This window comes from Marmota marmota, unplaced genomic scaffold, assembly GCF_001458135.2.
Source record: "Marmota marmota marmota unplaced genomic scaffold, marMar, whole genome shotgun sequence".
Classification (NCBI taxonomy): Eukaryota; Metazoa; Chordata; class Mammalia; order Rodentia; family Sciuridae; genus Marmota; species Marmota marmota.
In genome coordinates, this window is record NW_025999900.1 from 34,117,972 (window position 1) to 34,137,145 (window position 19,174).

The 19,174-nt window shown below is 48.0% G+C and overlaps 1 protein-coding gene across 5 annotated transcripts; it reads left to right on the forward strand.

Moving 5' to 3' along the window:
* Positions 1-13,411: 13,411 nt before the first annotated feature.
* On the forward strand, positions 13,412-16,642 carry Rabggta (Rab geranylgeranyltransferase subunit alpha). 5 transcript variants are annotated; one of them, XM_015492062.2, is made up of 10 exons: positions 13,412-13,504; positions 13,796-13,851; positions 14,017-14,127; positions 14,486-14,610; positions 14,800-14,987; positions 15,223-15,426; positions 15,754-15,837; positions 15,923-16,005; positions 16,098-16,199; positions 16,305-16,494. In XM_015492062.2, the coding sequence occupies exons 2-10, from the start codon at positions 13,849-13,851 to the stop codon at positions 16,482-16,484; spliced, it is 1,080 nt and encodes a 359-aa protein (XP_015347548.1). In that variant the 5' UTR covers positions 13,412-13,504; positions 13,796-13,848; the 3' UTR covers positions 16,485-16,494. The 5 variants fall into 5 exon arrangements, with proteins under 5 accessions (XP_015347548.1, XP_015347543.1, XP_048654715.1 ...); XM_015492057.2 differs by having other exon boundaries at positions 13,486-13,504; positions 13,728-13,851; XM_015492066.2 differs by lacking the exon at positions 13,412-13,504 and adding an exon at positions 13,515-13,650.
* Positions 16,643-19,174: the final 2,532 nt, after the last annotated feature.

Consider the following 19,174-nt stretch of genomic DNA (forward strand, 5'->3'; position numbering starts at 1 on the left):
TGGTACATGCTTGTAATCCCAGTGGCTTGGGAGGCTGAGACAGGAGGATAGCAAGTTCAAAGCCAGTCTCAGCAAAAGTGAGGCACTAAGCAACCCAGTGAGACTCTGTCTCTAAACAAAATACAAAATAGAGCTGGGGATGTGGCTCAGTGCTTGAGTGACCCTGAGTTCAATCCCTGGTACCCTGGTACTCCCCCAAAATGAATGAATAAATAAATAATCCCTATTGCTGTTAGGGAAAGAAAGAGAAAAAAAGAAACCTAAGCCCATTTTAATAGATGATCTAAGAACAGGAAGGTCAGGGGTCTAGCATAAGGTACAGACTAGAACATATAGTAAATTTTCCTGGCAGCACTGAGTTTTCTCAAGCAGGCACTTTGGTGGGGTAGGGGGCTAGTGACATCCTAGGGACATGGCCTTATGCTGCTAAAACCCATGCTAGAGTCTGGTCAAGTCTCTTAGTTCAGGGTTTGGCCAGAGCTGTTTTGTATCAAGAGGTCTGCAGTTCTCAGTGTGATGTACTCTCCACTGCCCTCTCCTCCGAAGCACCCAGGCCACTCAGCAAGGGACCACTTATCAGGGGTGAAGAGTTGTTCCAGCCAGGACCCAGGGACAGGCTCAGCTTGGAGTGAGGTGGAGGAATAGAAGGACTGCCTGTACTTGAAGGCCAGGAGTGAAGAGGAACTGGAAGTAGCCTGTGCTTAACTTGATAATGAGGAATCACTAGGAGAAGATTCTTCCTTAGGTCCTTGGAAATGGAGGAGTCTGTGAGGAATGCTGGGAAAGAAGAAGTGGAGACAGCTTTGTGCAATTTCTGTTAGCAAGTACCAATACAAGATGCATGCGCCATTAAGTGAGGTCTTGGCTTCCCTCCTCAAAGAGGTAGTTGCAGAAGAAACAAAGCCAGAGCAGACATGGCCTAAGCATCCTGAGCACACCTATAGGGACTTCTTCAAGAGGGAGCACTGATCTGGAGTTATGGCTCAGTGGTAGAGTGCTTGCCTAGCATGCGTGAGGCACTGGATTCAATCCTCAGCACCACATAAAAATAAACAAATAAAATAAAGGTATTTTGTCCATCTACAACTAAAAAGATATTTAAAAAAAAGGGGGGAGCACTGACAACATATCCCCCACTATGCTGTGGCCACCTTCCTCACACAGAAACTTTGACCCCTGCAGCACAGAACTGAACAGTGCCAAGCCACCAGACTGTGGCTGAGCTCCCACTGGGACCCACTGGTGAGGGCTCCGCCTTCCCTCCCTGTGGCTTTAACATGGCAGAGGTGCCTGGTGTTATAAAGGCTGAGAGAATTTATATGTTTATTAAGCGCCTGCAATGACCAAAACACTCACCTAAATCTTAATTTTTCCGTCTACCCTATGAAGTAAGTACTTTTAAATAGATAAGAAAACTGAGGCTTATCTTTTAAAGAAAAGTTGAGTAACTTGTCCCAACTTTGGGTAAATTAAGAAAAGGTGGGAAACTTGTCCAGGATTGTAGGTCCTTACAAAAGAAGAGTCTGGAGACTAAATATGCCCAAGTTCTTTCCCCTGTACCAAGCTGGTTCTGCTGCTTCGATTTTTGCTTGGCTATGGCTTTGGAGGACCTTTTATTTTGTGCAGAGGGAGTGTTGGGGAAGGGCAGATGGTGAAAGTATTCAAAGTTTACTCAGCCTGAGGACTTCCCAGCCAAATTCAGTCCTGCCCTTGCCTGAATTCAACCACACTTCCTTTTCTCTGTACCTTTGCTTGAGTTATTTTGATCTCTATAATACCACTCATTCCTCCTTCTCAGGCCCCTCCCCTTTTCTGCCTGCCAGATTCATCCCACAGGCCCATCTCAAGCTTCTAGAAGCTTCTCCTGGTTTCTTGTACCCTTGCTTTTACTTTTCTGGGGAACCTCTTTCTATGATGTTCACTTGGGCCTTGACTAGTATTAGAGCTAAATGTCCTCCATTCCCTAAATAAGAATAAGTACCCCAACCCCAGGACAGGGCTGGGTCTTAGACCCTTTATCCCCCACTATGCTGTGGCCACCTTCCTCACACAGAAACTTTGACCCCTGCAGCACAGAACTGAACAGTGCCAAGCCACCAGACTATGGCTGAGCTCCCACTGGGACCCATTGGTGAGGGCTCCGCTTTCCCTCCCTGAGGGCTGGTGGGTTGGGCAGCCTGTGGCAACATCTGCACCTGAGTACTAATCCCCTGAAGACTCAGTAACTTCTACTATCCATTAGTCCTTAGCCTGGACCTCACATGCTGAACCTCAGCCTAATGCCCCTTACTGAGAGGTTTGGAGTTTGGAGAGGACCTCCTTACAGGGCTGTCAGCTACGAGAGCCATGGTGGCTCTTTGGACAACTGCAGATCCTTCTTATCCTCCTCCACCCGTGTCATTTGCCAGAAGCAGAGGTCAAACCTGAGTCATGATTGGGTGCACAGCGTTGCTCCCGTCAGCAATTCCAGGCAGTCTCCTTTACACTGAATTCTGAGCATCTGCACCACTCCCTGTCTACTCCCTCCTGTGCCCAAAGGCCTGGCTGTGAGGACCAGAGTATGCCCAACCCTGCCTGATTCACCTAACCCACACTCCTTGCCTTGGGATCTGAGATCCACCCCCCACCCCTAATCCCTTACCCCAGCCCAGTGGGGTGCAGCCTGTCTTACTCTGGCCTCTGCAGCTCATCATTCATTCATTCTTTTTTAGCTTCCACCACTGCCACCAGCTCTGTCTCAATACATAGCTCAATTTTCCCCAGAATGCTTATGAAACCATCAGGCAGGTATATTGACTTCTACAGGGTTTGTCTCTCCAACTAGAATGTAAGCTTTCTAAGAGCAGGGACCTTATCTATCTATGTTGGTCTCTGCTATATTTGGAGCTGTGCTGGCACCTAGCCATTGTCATTTTGATAATGAACTAGCTGAATTACATAAATGTTTAAATGAAGCAGCAATCATGGTGCTGGCACCTTTCTAGTGAAGGGAAATGCAGTCAAATGCAACCTGGGTGGTTCATAGCAGGGTGAAAGTGGATGCTGCACCCCATGATGAGCTAGAAGGCAGGTACCACAGGACTGGTGCTGAGAGGCACAAAAGAGGTGTGCAACAGAGCCCCAAACCAGGGCTGCTCCTCCTCACCTGCAACCCAGCCCTGGATTTATTTCCTCTAGGAAGTCTATGTACTCCTCATTAGATGCTCACCCAGCACCACATACCTCTCTGAGATCACATTTGCTTATCTGATTATTTCTGTCATTAAGAAATTTATATTGGAAAGCACTGCTTTAGGTCAGAAGCTCTGTGAGGTCAAGTACTGAGTCAGTGTTTGGCTCACTGCCATAGCCGCTATGCCTAGTGCAGGTCCAAGGAAGGGGCAGGCACTCACTGTTGTGGAATGGGTGAATGCGACTCCCCCAGGGGATCAGGTCCTCCTTCCTGTTTCTCACTGGGCACAGAACTTCAGAGCTTCTGCTTCCTGGCACTAACATTGTAGACTGTGATGATGCCCCCTCAAATTGTGTAGTGGCCCTGGCACAACACTGAAAGTAGTATGCTTCTTGGCCACACTTCCAGCCCCACCAGTGCTCTGGGCAATTTTAAGCCAATATGTCATCTTCGTCAACCACCATGCATTGCCTGGCTCATGCAACAGAGGATCCAGTTCTGGCTCAAGAAGTTTTTCCAGATTTTCAGTCCCATCACCTTGTTGCTTTTCCTTCCTCTCTTTCTGCAGAGATGCCAACCTGAGTCAGCACCCACTGCACCCTGGGTGGAACAGAATGTCCCATTATGGGGACTTTCCCTCTGTGGCCTTCCTGTCTTTTAGGTCCTGCCCTGGGAAATTTCCCTCCCCTATCACTGGTCAGCCTTTTTCCTCCCCTACCCCAGTCAGGAAGTATGCAGAGTAGCATCACTGGCCAGTGAGGAATTTTCCCAGCCTGATTCAAAAGGAATTGGTGCAGGGAGGACAGAAAGAATCCAAGTGCCCAAGGAACCCCAGGACCCTGGGGAAATAGGTAGTATGGAGCATTTTCTTGGGCTCTCAGTCACTCTAGTTCCCTGGTATATCCCAAGGATCAAGAATCTTATAGAACTTCAGGGTAGGAGACTCTGGTCCTTGAATGTTCTCTAATATATTCTCACAAAGTGATTGACACTTGCATGATTGCCTCCCATGATGGCGAGCTCACTACCACTTATTAAGGCCCATTCTACCTTTGGGCAGCCTTATTTATTAGAAAGTCCTCCATAATAAGGCTATATCCACTTACTTGTCTTTGTTTTTTCTTTCAAGATACACAGAATCAGTGTACTTTCTGTTCCAGGAGTTTGAAGACTATTATCACCTGCCTGTTGAGCCTTCACTTTTGATTCAGCATCTCCCTTTCCTCTCTTTGGTTATGGGCTCTCCTGACCACCCTAATTTCTCCTTCCTGGCCCTCTCAAATGGGCCACACTCCCAATGGGGTCTGACTGTCACTGAGTTTGGAACCTCCATCATTCTGGGTACTGAAGGTCCCTCAGTGCAGCTCAGTCATGTTAGTGCTTCTGGCAAGCAAATCATAGAGTCTGCTCCTACCAACCCTGTGCCAGCCAGAATCTCCCTTTCTTTACCGGTTAGTGTTGTTCCACCTCCCACACATTTGCTCTTGTGCAGACAATGGGGAGCAAAAAATCTGATTCTATTTCTGCTCAATTCTATTCCTGTGTAAGCCTCTTCAGAGTTCCCCCTACTTTTTTTTTTTTTTCCAGTACTGAAAATTGGACCCAGGGGTGTTCTACCACTTAGCTACATTCCCAGATGCATTTTTTTTTTCTTTTCTTTTGAGACAGAATTTTGTTAAGTTGCCAAGGCTGGCCTTGAATTCATGATCCTTCTGCCCAGCCTGCAGAGTAGCTGGGATTACAGGTTTGCACCAACCAGCAGATATTTCTCTCATTTCCATTAGCATGACTTCTGCTGAGTGTCAGAATTCCCAACATTTGATTTATCCTCAAGTCCCCAGGGTGCCCCCAGGGTTCCTCTTCATCCAAATGTCTTGTCTAAACACCAGTCCCTTGAAACCGGCTGAGCTACATCAGGCCAGAATTCCCTCCCCTTGTTGACTCCTTCCCCTAGGAGGTGGGAGGTGGTTCTGTAGCCGGTCCACCCCAGCTCCCCAGGAGCCTCCTGAGCTTCCTTCCTCACTTACTCCCACACTCCCTGCCTTGGCCATCTCGGACAGAGTGCAGTGTGCAAGGCCAGGCTATAAAGAATCTGAGCAAGACTATAGCATCCAGGAATCTGACAGCCTGGGCTCCAAGGTCTATCATCTCTGAGCACGTGTCAGTTTCTAGTCATAATGGCTGTAAAGCAGTTAGTCATTATTCTGTCTCTTTAATAATGGCTTTGGGAACACTGCAGCTCTCTTTCTTACTTCATTGTGCACTTCTCTCCTTGCTCCCCCATTGAGACTCCTCTACCTGCACCCTTAGTCCTGCCCTTGCGATGACTCTACCAAAGCTGCTTCTTCCCTCCCCCCAATGCCCATTCCCTGCCTGGGGGGTGGGTAATGACTACCTGTGCATGCCTGACACCCACGCCAACCTCTTCTGCCCTGACCTCTCAGCCTCTCTCCAGGCAAGTATTTCTTGCTGCCTCGGGACATCGCCACATCAAACTGAACAGGTTAGAAGTAGGTTTTTCTCTTCTTACACAACCCTGTCTCCCCGCACTGCATTCTAAGACCTCTGTGGAAACCACAGATCCTCATTCTCTCAGCTTTACATCCTAACTCAGAGCTGCCTTTGTCCCTATATCTCAGTCCCACCTACTACCTAATCCTGCCTATGAGTCCTCAGAAAGTTCTTTTTGCCAAGTATGGTGGCACATGCCTGTAATCCCAGTGACTTGGGAGGCTGAGGCAAGAGGATTTCAAATTCAAGGCCAGTCTCAGCAATCTAATGAGGCCCTAAGCAATTTAGTAAGACCTTGCCTAAACATAAAAAAACAAGGGACTGGGGATGTGGTTCAGCAGTAGAGCATGTGCCTAGCATGCGGAAAGCCTTGGGTTTGATTCCCCAGCACCACTAAATAAATAGAGCTGGGGATGTGCCTCAGTGGTAAAGCACCCCTGGGTTCAATCCACAGTACCAGAAAAAAAAAAAAAAAGTTCTGCCCTCAATGCACACCCACCCCTCCTGGCCATAAGGACTCAGATCTGATTCCAGGTCCTAAACATCCCCGAAGAGAAGGTTTTCTAGCCTTTTCCCCACATTCACCTCCACCCTTTGTGTTTTCAGTTCCCCCACTAACCTCTACCCACCCCTGTGATTGGGAGAATTTTAAAATAGGAGGATCAGAGCTGTATGTTTATAATTTGTGCATTTTAATATTTATGTATGCTATTCTTCATTAATAAACTTTACAGGAAGAATAAAATAAGCATCTGAAGTTTAAAAGAAAACTGTAAACCATTACATATCACCAGATCTAGGAAAAGGGCCTTACAACTCAACCTGAGTCCAGACAAGGGGCTCCTTCTGTCCTACTCCAGCTGACATAGCTCACCCATGAGATTTGTCCTGCCTAATTCTTGCCACAAGCCTCAGGTGGATCTTTGAATTTAAATTAATTAAAATTAAACAGAATTAAAAATTTAATTCCTCAGTTGTACTAACCACTTTTCAAGACCTCAGCAGCCACATGGAGCTAATGGTAACTGTATTGAATGGTACGAATGATGAGCGTTTTTTCAATTGTCAAAAAAAGTTCTATTGAGCCAGACACAGTGGCACAAGCCTGTAATCCCAGCCACTCAGGGAGGCTGAGACAGGAGGATCGGGAGTCCAAAGCCAGCCTTAGCAAAAGCAAGGTGCTAAGCAACTCAACGAGACCCTGTCTCTAAATAAAATACAAAATAGGGCTGGGGATGTGACTCAGTGGTTGAGTGCCCCTGAGTTCAATCCCTGGTACCCCCACCCCTTTAAAAAATTCTATTGAATAGGATCTATCAACAAATATATGAAAAAGTGTTCAACATCTCTAGCAATTAGAAAATGCAAATTAAAACTTACATTGAGATTTCACTTCACTCCAGGCAGAATGGCAATTATCAAGAATACAAGTAAAAATAAATGTTGGCAGGAATGTGGAGAAAGAGGTACACTCATACATTGCTAGTGGGACTGCAAATTGGTACAACCACTCTGGAAAGCAGTGTGGAGATTCCTCAGAAAACTTGGAATGGAACCACCGTTTGACCCAGTTATCCCACTCCTCAGCATATACCCAAAGGACTTAAAATCAACATACTATAGTGACTTGGCCACAATCAATGTTCATAAAAGCTCAATTCACAATAGCAAACTATGGAACCAACCTAGGTACCCTTCAACAGATGAATGGATAAAGAAAAATGTGATATATATATGATATACATGATATATATACTATATATATATGTATATGTATATATATATATGTGTATATATATATATATATATATATATATATACACACACATATATATATATAATATGATGGAATATTACTCAACCATAAAGAAGAATGAAATTATGGCATTTGCCAGTAAATGGATGAACTTGGAAACTATCCTGCTAAGTGAAATAGCTAATCCCAAAAAACAAAGGCTGAATCTTCTCTCTGAAATGAAGGATGCTAACTCACAATAAAGGGGATGGAGCTAGGGAAAAAATAGAGGTACTTTGGATTAGACAAAGGGGAATGAGGGCAGGGAGGGGGGATGGGAATAGGAAAGACATAGAATGAATCGGACATAACTTTCCTATGTTCATATATGAGTACATGACCAGTGTAACTCCACATCATGTATAACCACAAGAACGGGAAGTTAAACTCCATGTATGTATAATATGTCAAAATACACTCTACAGTCATGTATACCTAAAAGAACAAATAAAAAAAAATTCTATGGGACAGGGCTGCAGTGGATCAGAAGGTCAAGAAGACAGTATTTTTTTTGTCCAGCACTAGATCCCTGGCAGCCACTGGCACACTGTGACACCAAACTATGATGCTAAGTATCAAGCAACTGAATGAATACACACAATGCCACAAGCTACACAGGGCCCAGTGATAGGATCAGTATCTGCCTCCTACTTATTCCTGCTGCCTTCACACCATCCATGTCTGCTATCCCACTTTGACTGGGACCTGACCTAGGGCTCATCAACCCTTTTCTCCCTACAAACCATCTCTGGTCTCTGCTCAGGGTCATAGGCAGTGTGTGTGCATGTGCATGTTGGAGGCAGAAGGAGAGAAAAGATTAGCAGATGTGAACAAACACCAGGGTTCCAGGGCTCAAAAAGTTCAAGTCTAGGCCTTTGACAATGACTGTTCTCACCTACGCAGTGAACACCCAGGCTTTGGTTTGAATTCTGGCCATGTTTCCTCCCAGCTATTCTACTTTGGGCAAGCTATGTAACCTCTGTGAACCAACTGCATGCATTGTTTCCACACTGTAAGATATGGAAAGTAACACCTGCTTCCCATCCATAATGAATGCATTAAATAAGCAGTCTGGGGCTTATTGACAATCATAGCTTGTTCCTGTCTCTACAGAGTATAGTAAAACTTCTTCCTCCAATCATTCAGATTGTGGCCCTCAGACACCTGAGTGATTCCCACTTATCTCACAGAGGAGGCCAGATATAACTTCTGGAATCTCGTTTTGCCTTCAAGCAAGAGTCTTATCATTAATTCCATTACTCTTATCCAAAGAGGCACCTGGCTCAGCACCTCTCTGCCAGCCAATTAAGTCTGTCTGGCTTTCTCTCCCCCACCTTCACGTCATATACATGCCTGAAAGCCCTTCCTGCCCTCTCTTTCCAAAACCCAGGCCCTACCTTTTTTAATTCAAATTTTTTTCATGAGACTCACTTCCTCTCTTAAGCCTGCCTGACTCAACCTCTGTAGTTTCAAGATTGCTAATCACTAAGAAATATTTCATGCTTACCTCAGCCTTTGTCCATCCCCTTCCTCCTCCCTTAGTGACTATGATGTAACACTGTACCTGGCAAACCTGCACCTGTGGGTATCTATGTTCCATGCACGATGTTCCTATGAGTGTATATAGAGCAGGAAGTAAGAACAGGTGATAGATAAAATTCAAAGCAGCTGGTGAAGTGGGAGGACTGAACTAGACCAGACACAGGTCCCATTTGGCTACTTACTACTTGAGTGGCCCACAGCAAGTTACTTAATCTTTTCAAACCTCAGTTTCCTTGCATGTTTGTTATGAAGATTAGAAATAATAATAATTATAGCTACTATTGTTATTTACTGAGCCTGCTACTCAATTCAGTTATTATTCTAAGCACTTTATATAGATTAATCGTAATTTCAACTCAAGCAGCTAAGTAATATCTTCCCTATGACACTGCTGAAGAAATTTAGACACAGATGAAACTCACAGGTTAAATACTTGCCCCCCAAGTCACATAGCTGGTACTCACAAGCCAGGATTTATTACCAGGCAGTCAGCTCCAGAGTCTATGTTCTTAACCACTCTGCTGCTGCCTCCCACATGTGTCCTGAATGTATACACACACCTAGTATTCACAAAGCTCCCATCCCGGTGCCTGGCACAAGAATAATAAGTTGAGTAAGTCCTTACTCATTAGGACTATAAGTACACCAGGCCAGGGAAATTGTCTCTTTTCCTCTTTAACTTGTTACAAGTTCGGAAAGGACAAAGTCTACACTGAACACTTTACATACATTTCCAGGGTCTGAGAGAGGTATATAAGAAATATAAATATTTAGGGGCTGGGGTTGTAGCTCAGCGGTAGAGCACTCGCCTAGCACATGTGAGGCCCTGAGTTTTATCCTCAGCACCACATAAAGATAAATAAATAAAGGTATTGTGTCCAACTACAACTAAAAAGTGAATATATATATATATATATATATATATATCTCCAGCACGTGTGGGCCCTGGGTTCGATCCTCAGCACCACATAAAAAATACATGAATAAAATAAAGGTTTTATGTCCAACTACAACTAAAAAAAATTAAAAAAAAAAAAAAGATTCTATTAGGAAACCCTCCTGCATTGGTCAAGGCCTCATGAATGTCCTCCTGATCCTTGAATGCCAACCACACACATTGTTGGACCCAGCCATACTAGCCTTCACAATGTGGTATTTTGTTCATCTAATTAATTACCAAGAACTGAGGTCAGCGAGGTGTGATGAGGCAAGCCTATAATCCCAGCAGCTCAGGAGAGTGAGGCAGGAGGACTGCAAGTTCAAAGCCAGCCTCAGTAATTTAGCAAGGCCTTAGGCAATTTAGGAAGACCCTGTCTCAAAGTAAAAAAGCAAGAAGGGCTGGGGATGTAATTCAGTGGTAAACTGCCCCTAGGTTTAATCTCTAGAACAACAACCAAAACAAAGCAACAATTTATAGGATGTGACTTATAATTGTTTCTTGAATTTATGGAGCAAATTCCAGTCATTGCATTTCATTTTTAATAACAAATGAGCAAAGTGTCTTATAGATATGATAGGATTGCTGGTGTAGGCCTGTAATCCCAGAGACTTGGAAGGCTGAGCAGGAGGATTGCAAGTCTGAGGCTAGCCATTTAGTGAAACTCTGTCTGAAAATAAAAATAAAAAGGGCTGAGGATGTGGCTCAGTGGTTAAGTGCCCATGAGTTCGATCCCTGATACAAAAAAAAAAGAAAAAAAGAAAAGAAAGAAAGAAAAGAAAAAAAACTGAGGCAGATATGAGAGAGACTAGACCAAGACTTGTCCTCTAGGAAATTTTGATCTGATTGGAGACACTGGTGCATAAACCAAAACTTGTAGTAGGTAAAGGAGCATTTGACAGCACTTGAAAGTCTATCGAATCTGACTGGGGTATTTCAAATTTCCTGTGGTCACTCTTGTTTTAAATCTTAAAGATGAATAGTAGTTAGCTTGACAAGGGAAGGGTACGGAAGAAGAAGAGTCAAGAAGAGGAAACGCCATGGCATAGTGGCCTCTGCCTGTAATCCCAGAGACTTGGGAGTTTGAGGCCAGTGGATCACAACTTTGAGGCCAGACTCAGCAACTTAGAAAGACCCTATCTCAAAATAAGAATTAAAAGGTCTGGGGTATAGCTCAGAGGTAGAGCACCCCAGGTTCCATCCCCAATACCTGGACAAGGAGTAATGACAGGGAAGAAGAGGAAACAGATTAACATATTTGGGCAACTGCAAGAGGTTCTATAAGCTAAGATGAAGGATTTTAACAGGAACAGCTGTAACCTAATTAGTCCATACTAGTTTGAATGGACTGAGAGGTGACTATAGGCAGGTGAGGCATGGCTGGAGGAGTTGGATCAGTGGGGGTGTGCCCTGGAAGGGTGCATCTTTTCTAAGGTCCCTCCCCTCCCTTTGCTTCCTGGCCCTTCCATGAGCAGCTGAGCAGCTCTCCTCCTCTGGGCCTTTCCCCCATGATGCGCTGCCTCATCTTGGGCCCTGAGCAATGGAGTCAACCATCTATGGACTGAGACCTCTGAAACCATGCAACCCAAATAAAGTACCTTCTCTAAGTTGTTCTTGTCAGGTATAGTCAGGTTTAGTCAGGAATGCAAAAGCTGATTAAATCAGTTGGACATGGGGTCAGGGGCTAAATGCCAAAATGCCGGATATGCTGAAAGATTCAAATTCTGTCCTGAACCAGCAGCTCAGGAGGCTGAGGCAGGAGGATTGTGAGTTCAAAGCTAGCATCAGCAATTTAGTGAGGCCCTAAGCAACTCAGTGAGACTCTGTCTCTAAATAAAATATTAAAAAGGAGCCAGGCATGGTGGCAAATGCCTGTAATCCCAGCAGCTCAGGAGGCTGACCCAGGATGATGGTGAGTTCAAAGCCAGCCTCAGCAAAAGCAAGGCACTAAGCAACTCAGTGAGACCCTGTCTCTAAATAAAATACAAAATTGGGCTGGGGATGTAGCTCAGTGGTCAACTGCCCCTGAGTTCAATCCCCAGTACCTAAATAAATAAATAAATAAAATTCTGTCCTAGAAACTGTCAAGAGCCACTGAGGGCTAGGCAGATATGTGACACTGAATCTCCATTTCAAAAAGAATGTTCAAGCAGCACAAAGGATGAACTGATGATAGAGGGTACAGGGCAGAGATGGTAAATGACAAAAAGACTCAACAGTTCTAGTGGCAGCAGGAATGGAGAAAGTAAGTATTCAAAAGAGATTAAGAAATGGGGAGGGGGGAGGATTGTGGCTCAGTGGTAGAGCACTTGCCAGCATGTGTGAGGCACTGGGTTGGATGCCCGGCACAACATAAAAGCAAACAAATAAAATAAAGGTATTGTGTCCATCTACAACCAAAAATATATATATATTTAAAAAAAAAAGAAATGGGGGAAGGAATAGTATTATTGTTTACCATAGGAAACATGAAGCCAATATCCTGACAAGATACATGGGGAACAATGATACCTTTTGACTTCTAGAGTTTGAGATACCCCTGCGGCACCCAGGTGATATCCAATAGGCTTTTGAAAATGCATGTATACATATATATGAATACATTTATTATTAAGGTTCATAAGACATCTGGGCTGGAGATAAAAATTTGGGTGTCATCACCTTACAGGTAGTAATTAAAACCATGAAAGTTGATGAAGTCACCCAGAGAAAGTGTAGGGTCAGAAGATCTGTGGGCCAAGTACAGAGCTCTGGGGAACTCTAACTTTATCCCTCGTTGAACAAGACTTGGATGTGTTAACCCTGGAACAATGTGTGCAATGAAAAACACTGAGAGGGGCTGGAGATGTGGCTCAAGCGGTAGCGCGCTCGGCTGGCATGCGTGCGGCCCGGGTTCGATCCTCAGCACCACATACAAACAAAGATGTTGTGTCCGCCGAAAACTAAAAAAATATAAATAAATAAATAAATATTACAAAATTCTCTTGTCTCTCTCACTCTCTCTTTAAAAAAAAAAGAAAAAAGAAAAACACTGAGAACCAGATATCGCCAACATTTCAAAAAAACTGAACTGATGAAAAGAAAGAAGCAAAAGTAAAGAAGCAGGAAAGGGGCATCAGGCAGAAAGAAGGCAGTGAGTGGTGTCAGTCAGAGGTCAGGGAAGATACGGGCAGGAAACTCCATCCGTTAGATCTGACAATTGGGAGGTGGCCGGTGTAGCCACAGTAATTACGGTCAGTGGAGTTGTAAGGGTGTGGGTTTCCGGTTGTTGGAGAAACCTCTTCAACTAGACATAAGTTTGAGTCGCTAACTGGAATAGCCGTCCCAACACACTTGACACATATGCTGTGGCCGCGCGTGCGCACTCTTACACCCCAGGGCCCTCAGAGGAGCCTCACGATCTGGCCTTCTCCACCACGGGCCCCCACCCGGTCCTGTAGAGGGCGCTGCGCCTTAGTGAGCCGCGGAGTGACGCCGCTCTAGCCACCGTACTGGCTCGGTGGCCAGCGCCGCAGCTCCGGGTCCCCAGCGTCTCCTCCCAGCGCAGGTGGGTCCGCCCGCAGCGGGCGGGGGTGCCTGGGAGCCGTGGGGCAGGCGTGCAGTCGTCCCTAGTGCTCAGGTGCCACGACTTGGGCTGCGGCCCCGGTGGATCGGGCTGTGGAAAGGGCTGCGCGGGTGGAGATCCCAGTCCTGGTGAGCTCCTCCTGGACGCACAGTGCTTGCCCAGGTCCTTTACCACCCTGAGGGTCTCCGCCCAATCCCGCGTGCAGCTTCCGGCGGACACCTGAGGGCGGAGCTATTGGGGGCGGGGACCCGTGATTGACACCTCTCTCCCCAGACTTCGGTGCTACCCCTGGACCCCTCCCCTGCCCTGAACGCTGAGCCGGCACCATGGTGAGAACCCTGAGCCCAGCCCCTCACCTCTTCAGGCCCACGCCCTCGTCCCGTGAGACTCTGCTTCCTTTGCCCCATAGGAACTTTGGACTCTCCATTAGGGGGTTCTATTGGGTCGGTCCCTGCAAGGCAACCTGCATTCTTCCAACCTTACCTTCCCTGTAGCACGGGCGCCTGAAGGTGAAGACGTCAGAAGAGCAGGCGGAGGCCAAAAGGCTGGAGAGGGAGCAAAAGCTGAAACTCTACCAGTCAGCCACCCAAGCTGTCTTCCAGAAGGTGGGGTTCTCAGAGATGGCTCCGACTCCAGGAGGCCCCTTAGCATTCACAGAGGCCAAGAGCTGGGCTTTAGAGCCAAACTGCCTGGATCCAAATCTAGGTTCTATCGCTTACAGTGTGACCTTGGGCAAGTTTGCTGAATCTCTTTGGGCCTCAATTTACTCATCTGTAAAGTGGAGCTAATAATTGCACCCACTGCACAAGAATAGTTGTGTAGATTAAATGAGAGAATACCTGCAAAGCTTTTTGCATAGTACCTGTTGTATAGTGTGGGATTTACAGAATATTTTGTAGTTTCAAGTTATATCATTTAGCCCTGTGGTTGGAGAACCTCTGACCCTGAAACATGTCTTCTCAGCGCCAGGCTGGAGAGCTAGATGAGTCAGTACTGGAACTGACAAGCCAGATTCTGGGAGCCAATCCTGACTTTGCTACCCTCTGGAATTGTCGACGAGAGGTGTTCCAGCAGCTGGAGACCCAGAAGTATGTCAGGGCTCAAAGTCCCATGAAGATTTCCCTAACCCTGACCTTTTCCTGCCTGGGTCAGGGGTTGGAGGAGGAGTGGGGCAGTGGTGTGTTTAGAGATGGGGGAAGGGAGTGGAAGCAGAAAGTGAGGGTTAAGCTGAGATTGGGTGTTAGAGGGCCCTGATTTTCCTTTCCCTCCGTATGTAGGTCCCCCGAGGAGTTGGCTGCTCTGGTGAAGGCAGAACTGGGCTTCCTGGAGAGCTGCCTACGTGTGAACCCTAAGTCCTATGGCACCTGGCACCACCGCTGCTGGCTGCTAGGCCGCCTGCCTGAGCCCAACTGGGCCCGGGAACTGGAATTATGTGCCCGCTTTCTTGAAGTCGATGAACGGAACTGTAAGTGCAAAAGATTCTGTTCCCACAACCCTCACATCCTGGTATTGGAGCCTCAGTAAGGCCCATGGTGGAGTGGGAAGTTGCTGGTGGTAAAAAGGGTGACGGAGTCAAATGCATCCTCAGTGGAATCCATCAAGGTGTTTCTAGGGGTCTCTGACGGAACTCTGGAGGTACCAGTGAGATAACTACTCTTTACCCTGCTCCTGAGATACGCTGTCACTACCATCCCCTCTAGTTCACTGCTGGGATTATCGGCGGTTTGTGGCTGCACAGGCAGCTGTGCCCCCTGCAGAGGAGCTAGCCTTCACTGACAGCCTCATCACCCGAAACTTCTCCAACTACTCCTCCTGGCATTACCGTTCTTGCCTCTTGCCCCAGCTGCACCCCCAGCCAGACTCTGGCCCACAGGGGCGCCTCCCTGAAGATGTGCTGCTCAAAGGTAAGCAAGGCCAGGGGATTCTGGCAAGTATTCTGCAGTGCTACCCTTCCAGCCCTGATGCCTGCCTGGCCCTATTCCTGTACCTTAGTAAACTTGGGTGATTGAGGACCTACTTCATGCCTGTCTTTGGAGATGCATAACACTTAGTCCCTGGCTGTAAGGAGCTCAGGTGTCCAATGGGGAAAATAAAACTGACATGTGAAGCCCCATGGATGGCCAAGGCATATATGAGACAGGACTGGAGATGTTTCAAGATGTGTGTGGGTTGGTGCGGTGGCCAGGAGCCCACCAGCATACTCACAGCTCCATGCCTCTCTGGCCCCACAGAGCTGGAGCTGGTGCAGAATGCCTTCTTCACTGACCCCAATGACCAGAGTGCTTGGTTCTACCACCGCTGGCTTCTGGGCCGAGGTGAGCAATGGGGGAAGAGACTGAGTGTTTGGGTTTGGAAGGAATGGAATAAGATTATGGAGATTCTGAAGCTGTCTCTCCCCAGCTGACCCCCAGGATGCGCTGCACTGCCTGCATGTGAGCCGAGATGAGGCCTGCCTGACTGTGTCCTTCTCTCGGCCCCTCCTAGTGAGTCTTGTGACTTTTGCTGGAGAATATCGAGGGATTATGAGCCTGGTGCTGTTGGGGCTGATGGGTCTTTTTTTTGTCCCTTGTGCCAGGTAGGCTCCAGTACAGAGACCTTGCTACTCATGGTTGATGAGTCACCCCTGATTGTGGAGTGGAGGACCCCAGATGGCAGAAACCGACCCAGCCACGTCTGGGTATCCCAGGATTGGTGGGGAAGAAATGAGGACTTGGGAGACAGCTGGGTGGGATAATCTGAAAAGTGGTAAGGCTAGGGCATTTCCTTGACCCAATGCTCCCAGCTCTGTGACCTGCCCACTGCCTCCCTCAATGACCAGTTGCCCCAACATACATTTCGTGTCATTTGGACAGCAGGCGATGCTCAGAAGGAGTGTGTGCTTTTAAAAGGTAACGCAACCTGCACCCCTGCCCCTTTCAGCAGTCCTCACCCCTCTCCCCCTCTCATGGGTATCTTCTGCTAACTCCCCTTTCCCTCAGGCCGCCAAGAGGGCTGGTACCGGGACTCAGCCACTGATGAGCAACTGTTTAGGTGATGACCTGAAAGCACACAGATAGGATAGGGGTTCTGGGCTCTGGGCATCAGGCTGTTGGGGGCAAAAGTCTTGGGCCTGGGGGAGATGTTCTCAGACTGAATGCTGGGGATGTGGCTCAGTGGTTAAGCACCCCTGAATTCAATCCCTGATACCAAGAGGGAAAAATATCTCTCTAGCTGGAAGAGAGTTTCCCCCATGACACCTGCCCCTTTCAGATGCTCTCCTCTCTTCCCTGGCTCTCATTCACCTCAACTGAGAAGTCTCCAGTGTTCCATGTTCCAGGAGGAGCAAGTCAGAATTCCCTTTCTCCACCTTGTTGTAGCAATAGTATCGGTCCCCATGAACAGTGTCTCACAGTTGAAAAACCTTTAGAAATACTTGATCCCATTTGATCCTCACAAACTCTCAGGGGTGAGGATGATTATACCCATTTGTACTAATGAGGAAACTGCTGTTAAGACTTGCCCAAAGTTGCTGAGCTCTGAGGTGCTGGAGCCAAAGTCATCTACCAGCCTTGTTTTTTCTATATCAATGAAAAAAGTACATGAAATGGTTGGGCAAAGTCTTGGCCTCAGCTCCCTGAGATACTGAACTGAGTGTCTGTTTCTGTGGTTTTCCCTCTTCCTGTCCCCTACACCTTGTCCAGACTGAAAACCCTGAGGCACCAAGCCTCCAGGAAGGAGGAGAGGGGGAGTGGCTCAGGGTTAGGGCACCCAGTCAAACCTGGCTGGGTAGAGAAAGAGAAAGATTGATTGAAACAAGGGAGAGTGTGACAAAGGCATTTTCCTGGTTCTCTGGGATCTGCCTGGGCCCACATGTGCTCACACACATCAAGCCATACAGGGCCTCACCCCTTCCTGTACCATAAGTGGTATTCAGACAGCCCCACGATGAAGCCCTTTGGCTGACCTGCCTCACACTGCCTAGAATTTTTATTTCCACCAGTGTATGTGCTGAGAGTTAGAAGGTGCCACAGACCCTTGCCAGGTGCTGGGGCTTGCCGTTGGACAAGAAAGTCGGTGTGGGGCTCCCCTCCAGCTGGAGTCTCTGTCCCCAGTTCTCCCTTCCTGGTACATGAGCACCCTCTCTTCAAGTCCGTTTCCTTGTCTTTTTTGGCAACCCTGTTTTCATTATCTTCTGTTCAGTGGCTCATAGACAGAGCTGGAACACCAGTGGGTTGAAGAGAAGGGACTCCTAGCTGCTGAGCATGAGAGTAGGACCCAAGGAAAGCCTCCTTGAAGATGCCTAGTGCGTCTGCCTTGAGGTTGTCTCCCTGGCATCTCAGGTGTTTCTCTCAGAGCTAGGGGTGGAGCTAGGAAGCACACAGGTAGGTGCCTGGAGCCGGTTGGTCTGGATTCCCAGGAAGAATTCCAGGATGAAGAAGAGGAAGAATTTTCAACTCCAGCTGACCAGACACTCCTCCCAGGAGAAAAAGGAATATTGTAGCCTGGGGAGGGGGCCTCAGTTTCCACCCAGGCCTGAATGTAAAGGCCTAATCCTCCAGGCTGAGAGGAGAAAATAAGAGATTGTTCCTACTCTGACCCCCAACCCCAGTCCCAAACGGGAGACACAAGATGCTGAAAGGCAGCTCACTCATGCTGGGAACTGTGGAGCAGCTGGAGGAAGGAGAGACATGGGGGGTGGCGGTCAGAAGATCTGGTAAAGCAGGCAGGTCAGGGGCTGGCTGGTGGAGCCAGTCTGAGGGCCTGGCTGTTGATGTCACCAGTCTGCAGCCCAGGATGCTGGAACCTCCCTAGGCAGAATGAATTCCAGGACCAGACCCATGGGCCAGTTTCACAAGGCTGAGCCTGGCCTAGGCTGCAAAAGAGCTTGGCGGCAAGGGTCTGCAGGAGTAGAGGTGGGCATCCTCAGCTTGGGAACATGAGGTCAGCCAGACATGGCTGTGGGTAGAAGGGTCTCCCTGCCCCACCACTCTTTACGCACCCTGTCTGGCAAGAACAATCCTGTTGTGGGGTCCCTCACACTGATAGTCCCACCAAAGTCTTATCTTTTCATTCCAGTCTTGGTCCTGACATACCCGGACCCCGCCCCCTCGCTAGCGTTGTCCTGGTTCCTAGAAAGGGGAAAGGGGTGTGGCCAGTATCCATTTTCCGCCCCTACCTCCCTGAGACAGCCCCCAGAGGCCAGGCCTCTTCCCCCCACCCCACCCCCAGGGATGGAGCAACCACTCTTCCCCTTCTTCCTAGCAGCTCAGCCCCGCCCTCCCTCCCCTCATAAACCACTTACCCCGCCTGCCCCACACCTTCTATTCGCGCGGCGGCGTCCAGCCCGTGCGCCCGTGCCATCAGTCCCGACCTGTTCCCGCCCGGGTCCTGGGACTCAATACTGCCGTCGCCAACATCGCTGCCAGGTGAGGGGCTCCGACAGTCATCGTGGTGCTGAGCCTCAGCGGTCTGCGCTTTCTGGGGGCCACACACGCACAGGTCCAGCCCCAGAAAGGAGGAGTGCCGGCCAGCGGGTACCTGTCCGCTGGGCTGGAGAAGCAGCTTTCGCTGGACCCAGCGCCGGCTCCCGGCACCTCCTGTGCCCTGGCCCTCCCCGCAGCCCCATGTAGGGTTTGCCCCAACGTGAGGAATGCCAAGGACCCCAGGTCCCCC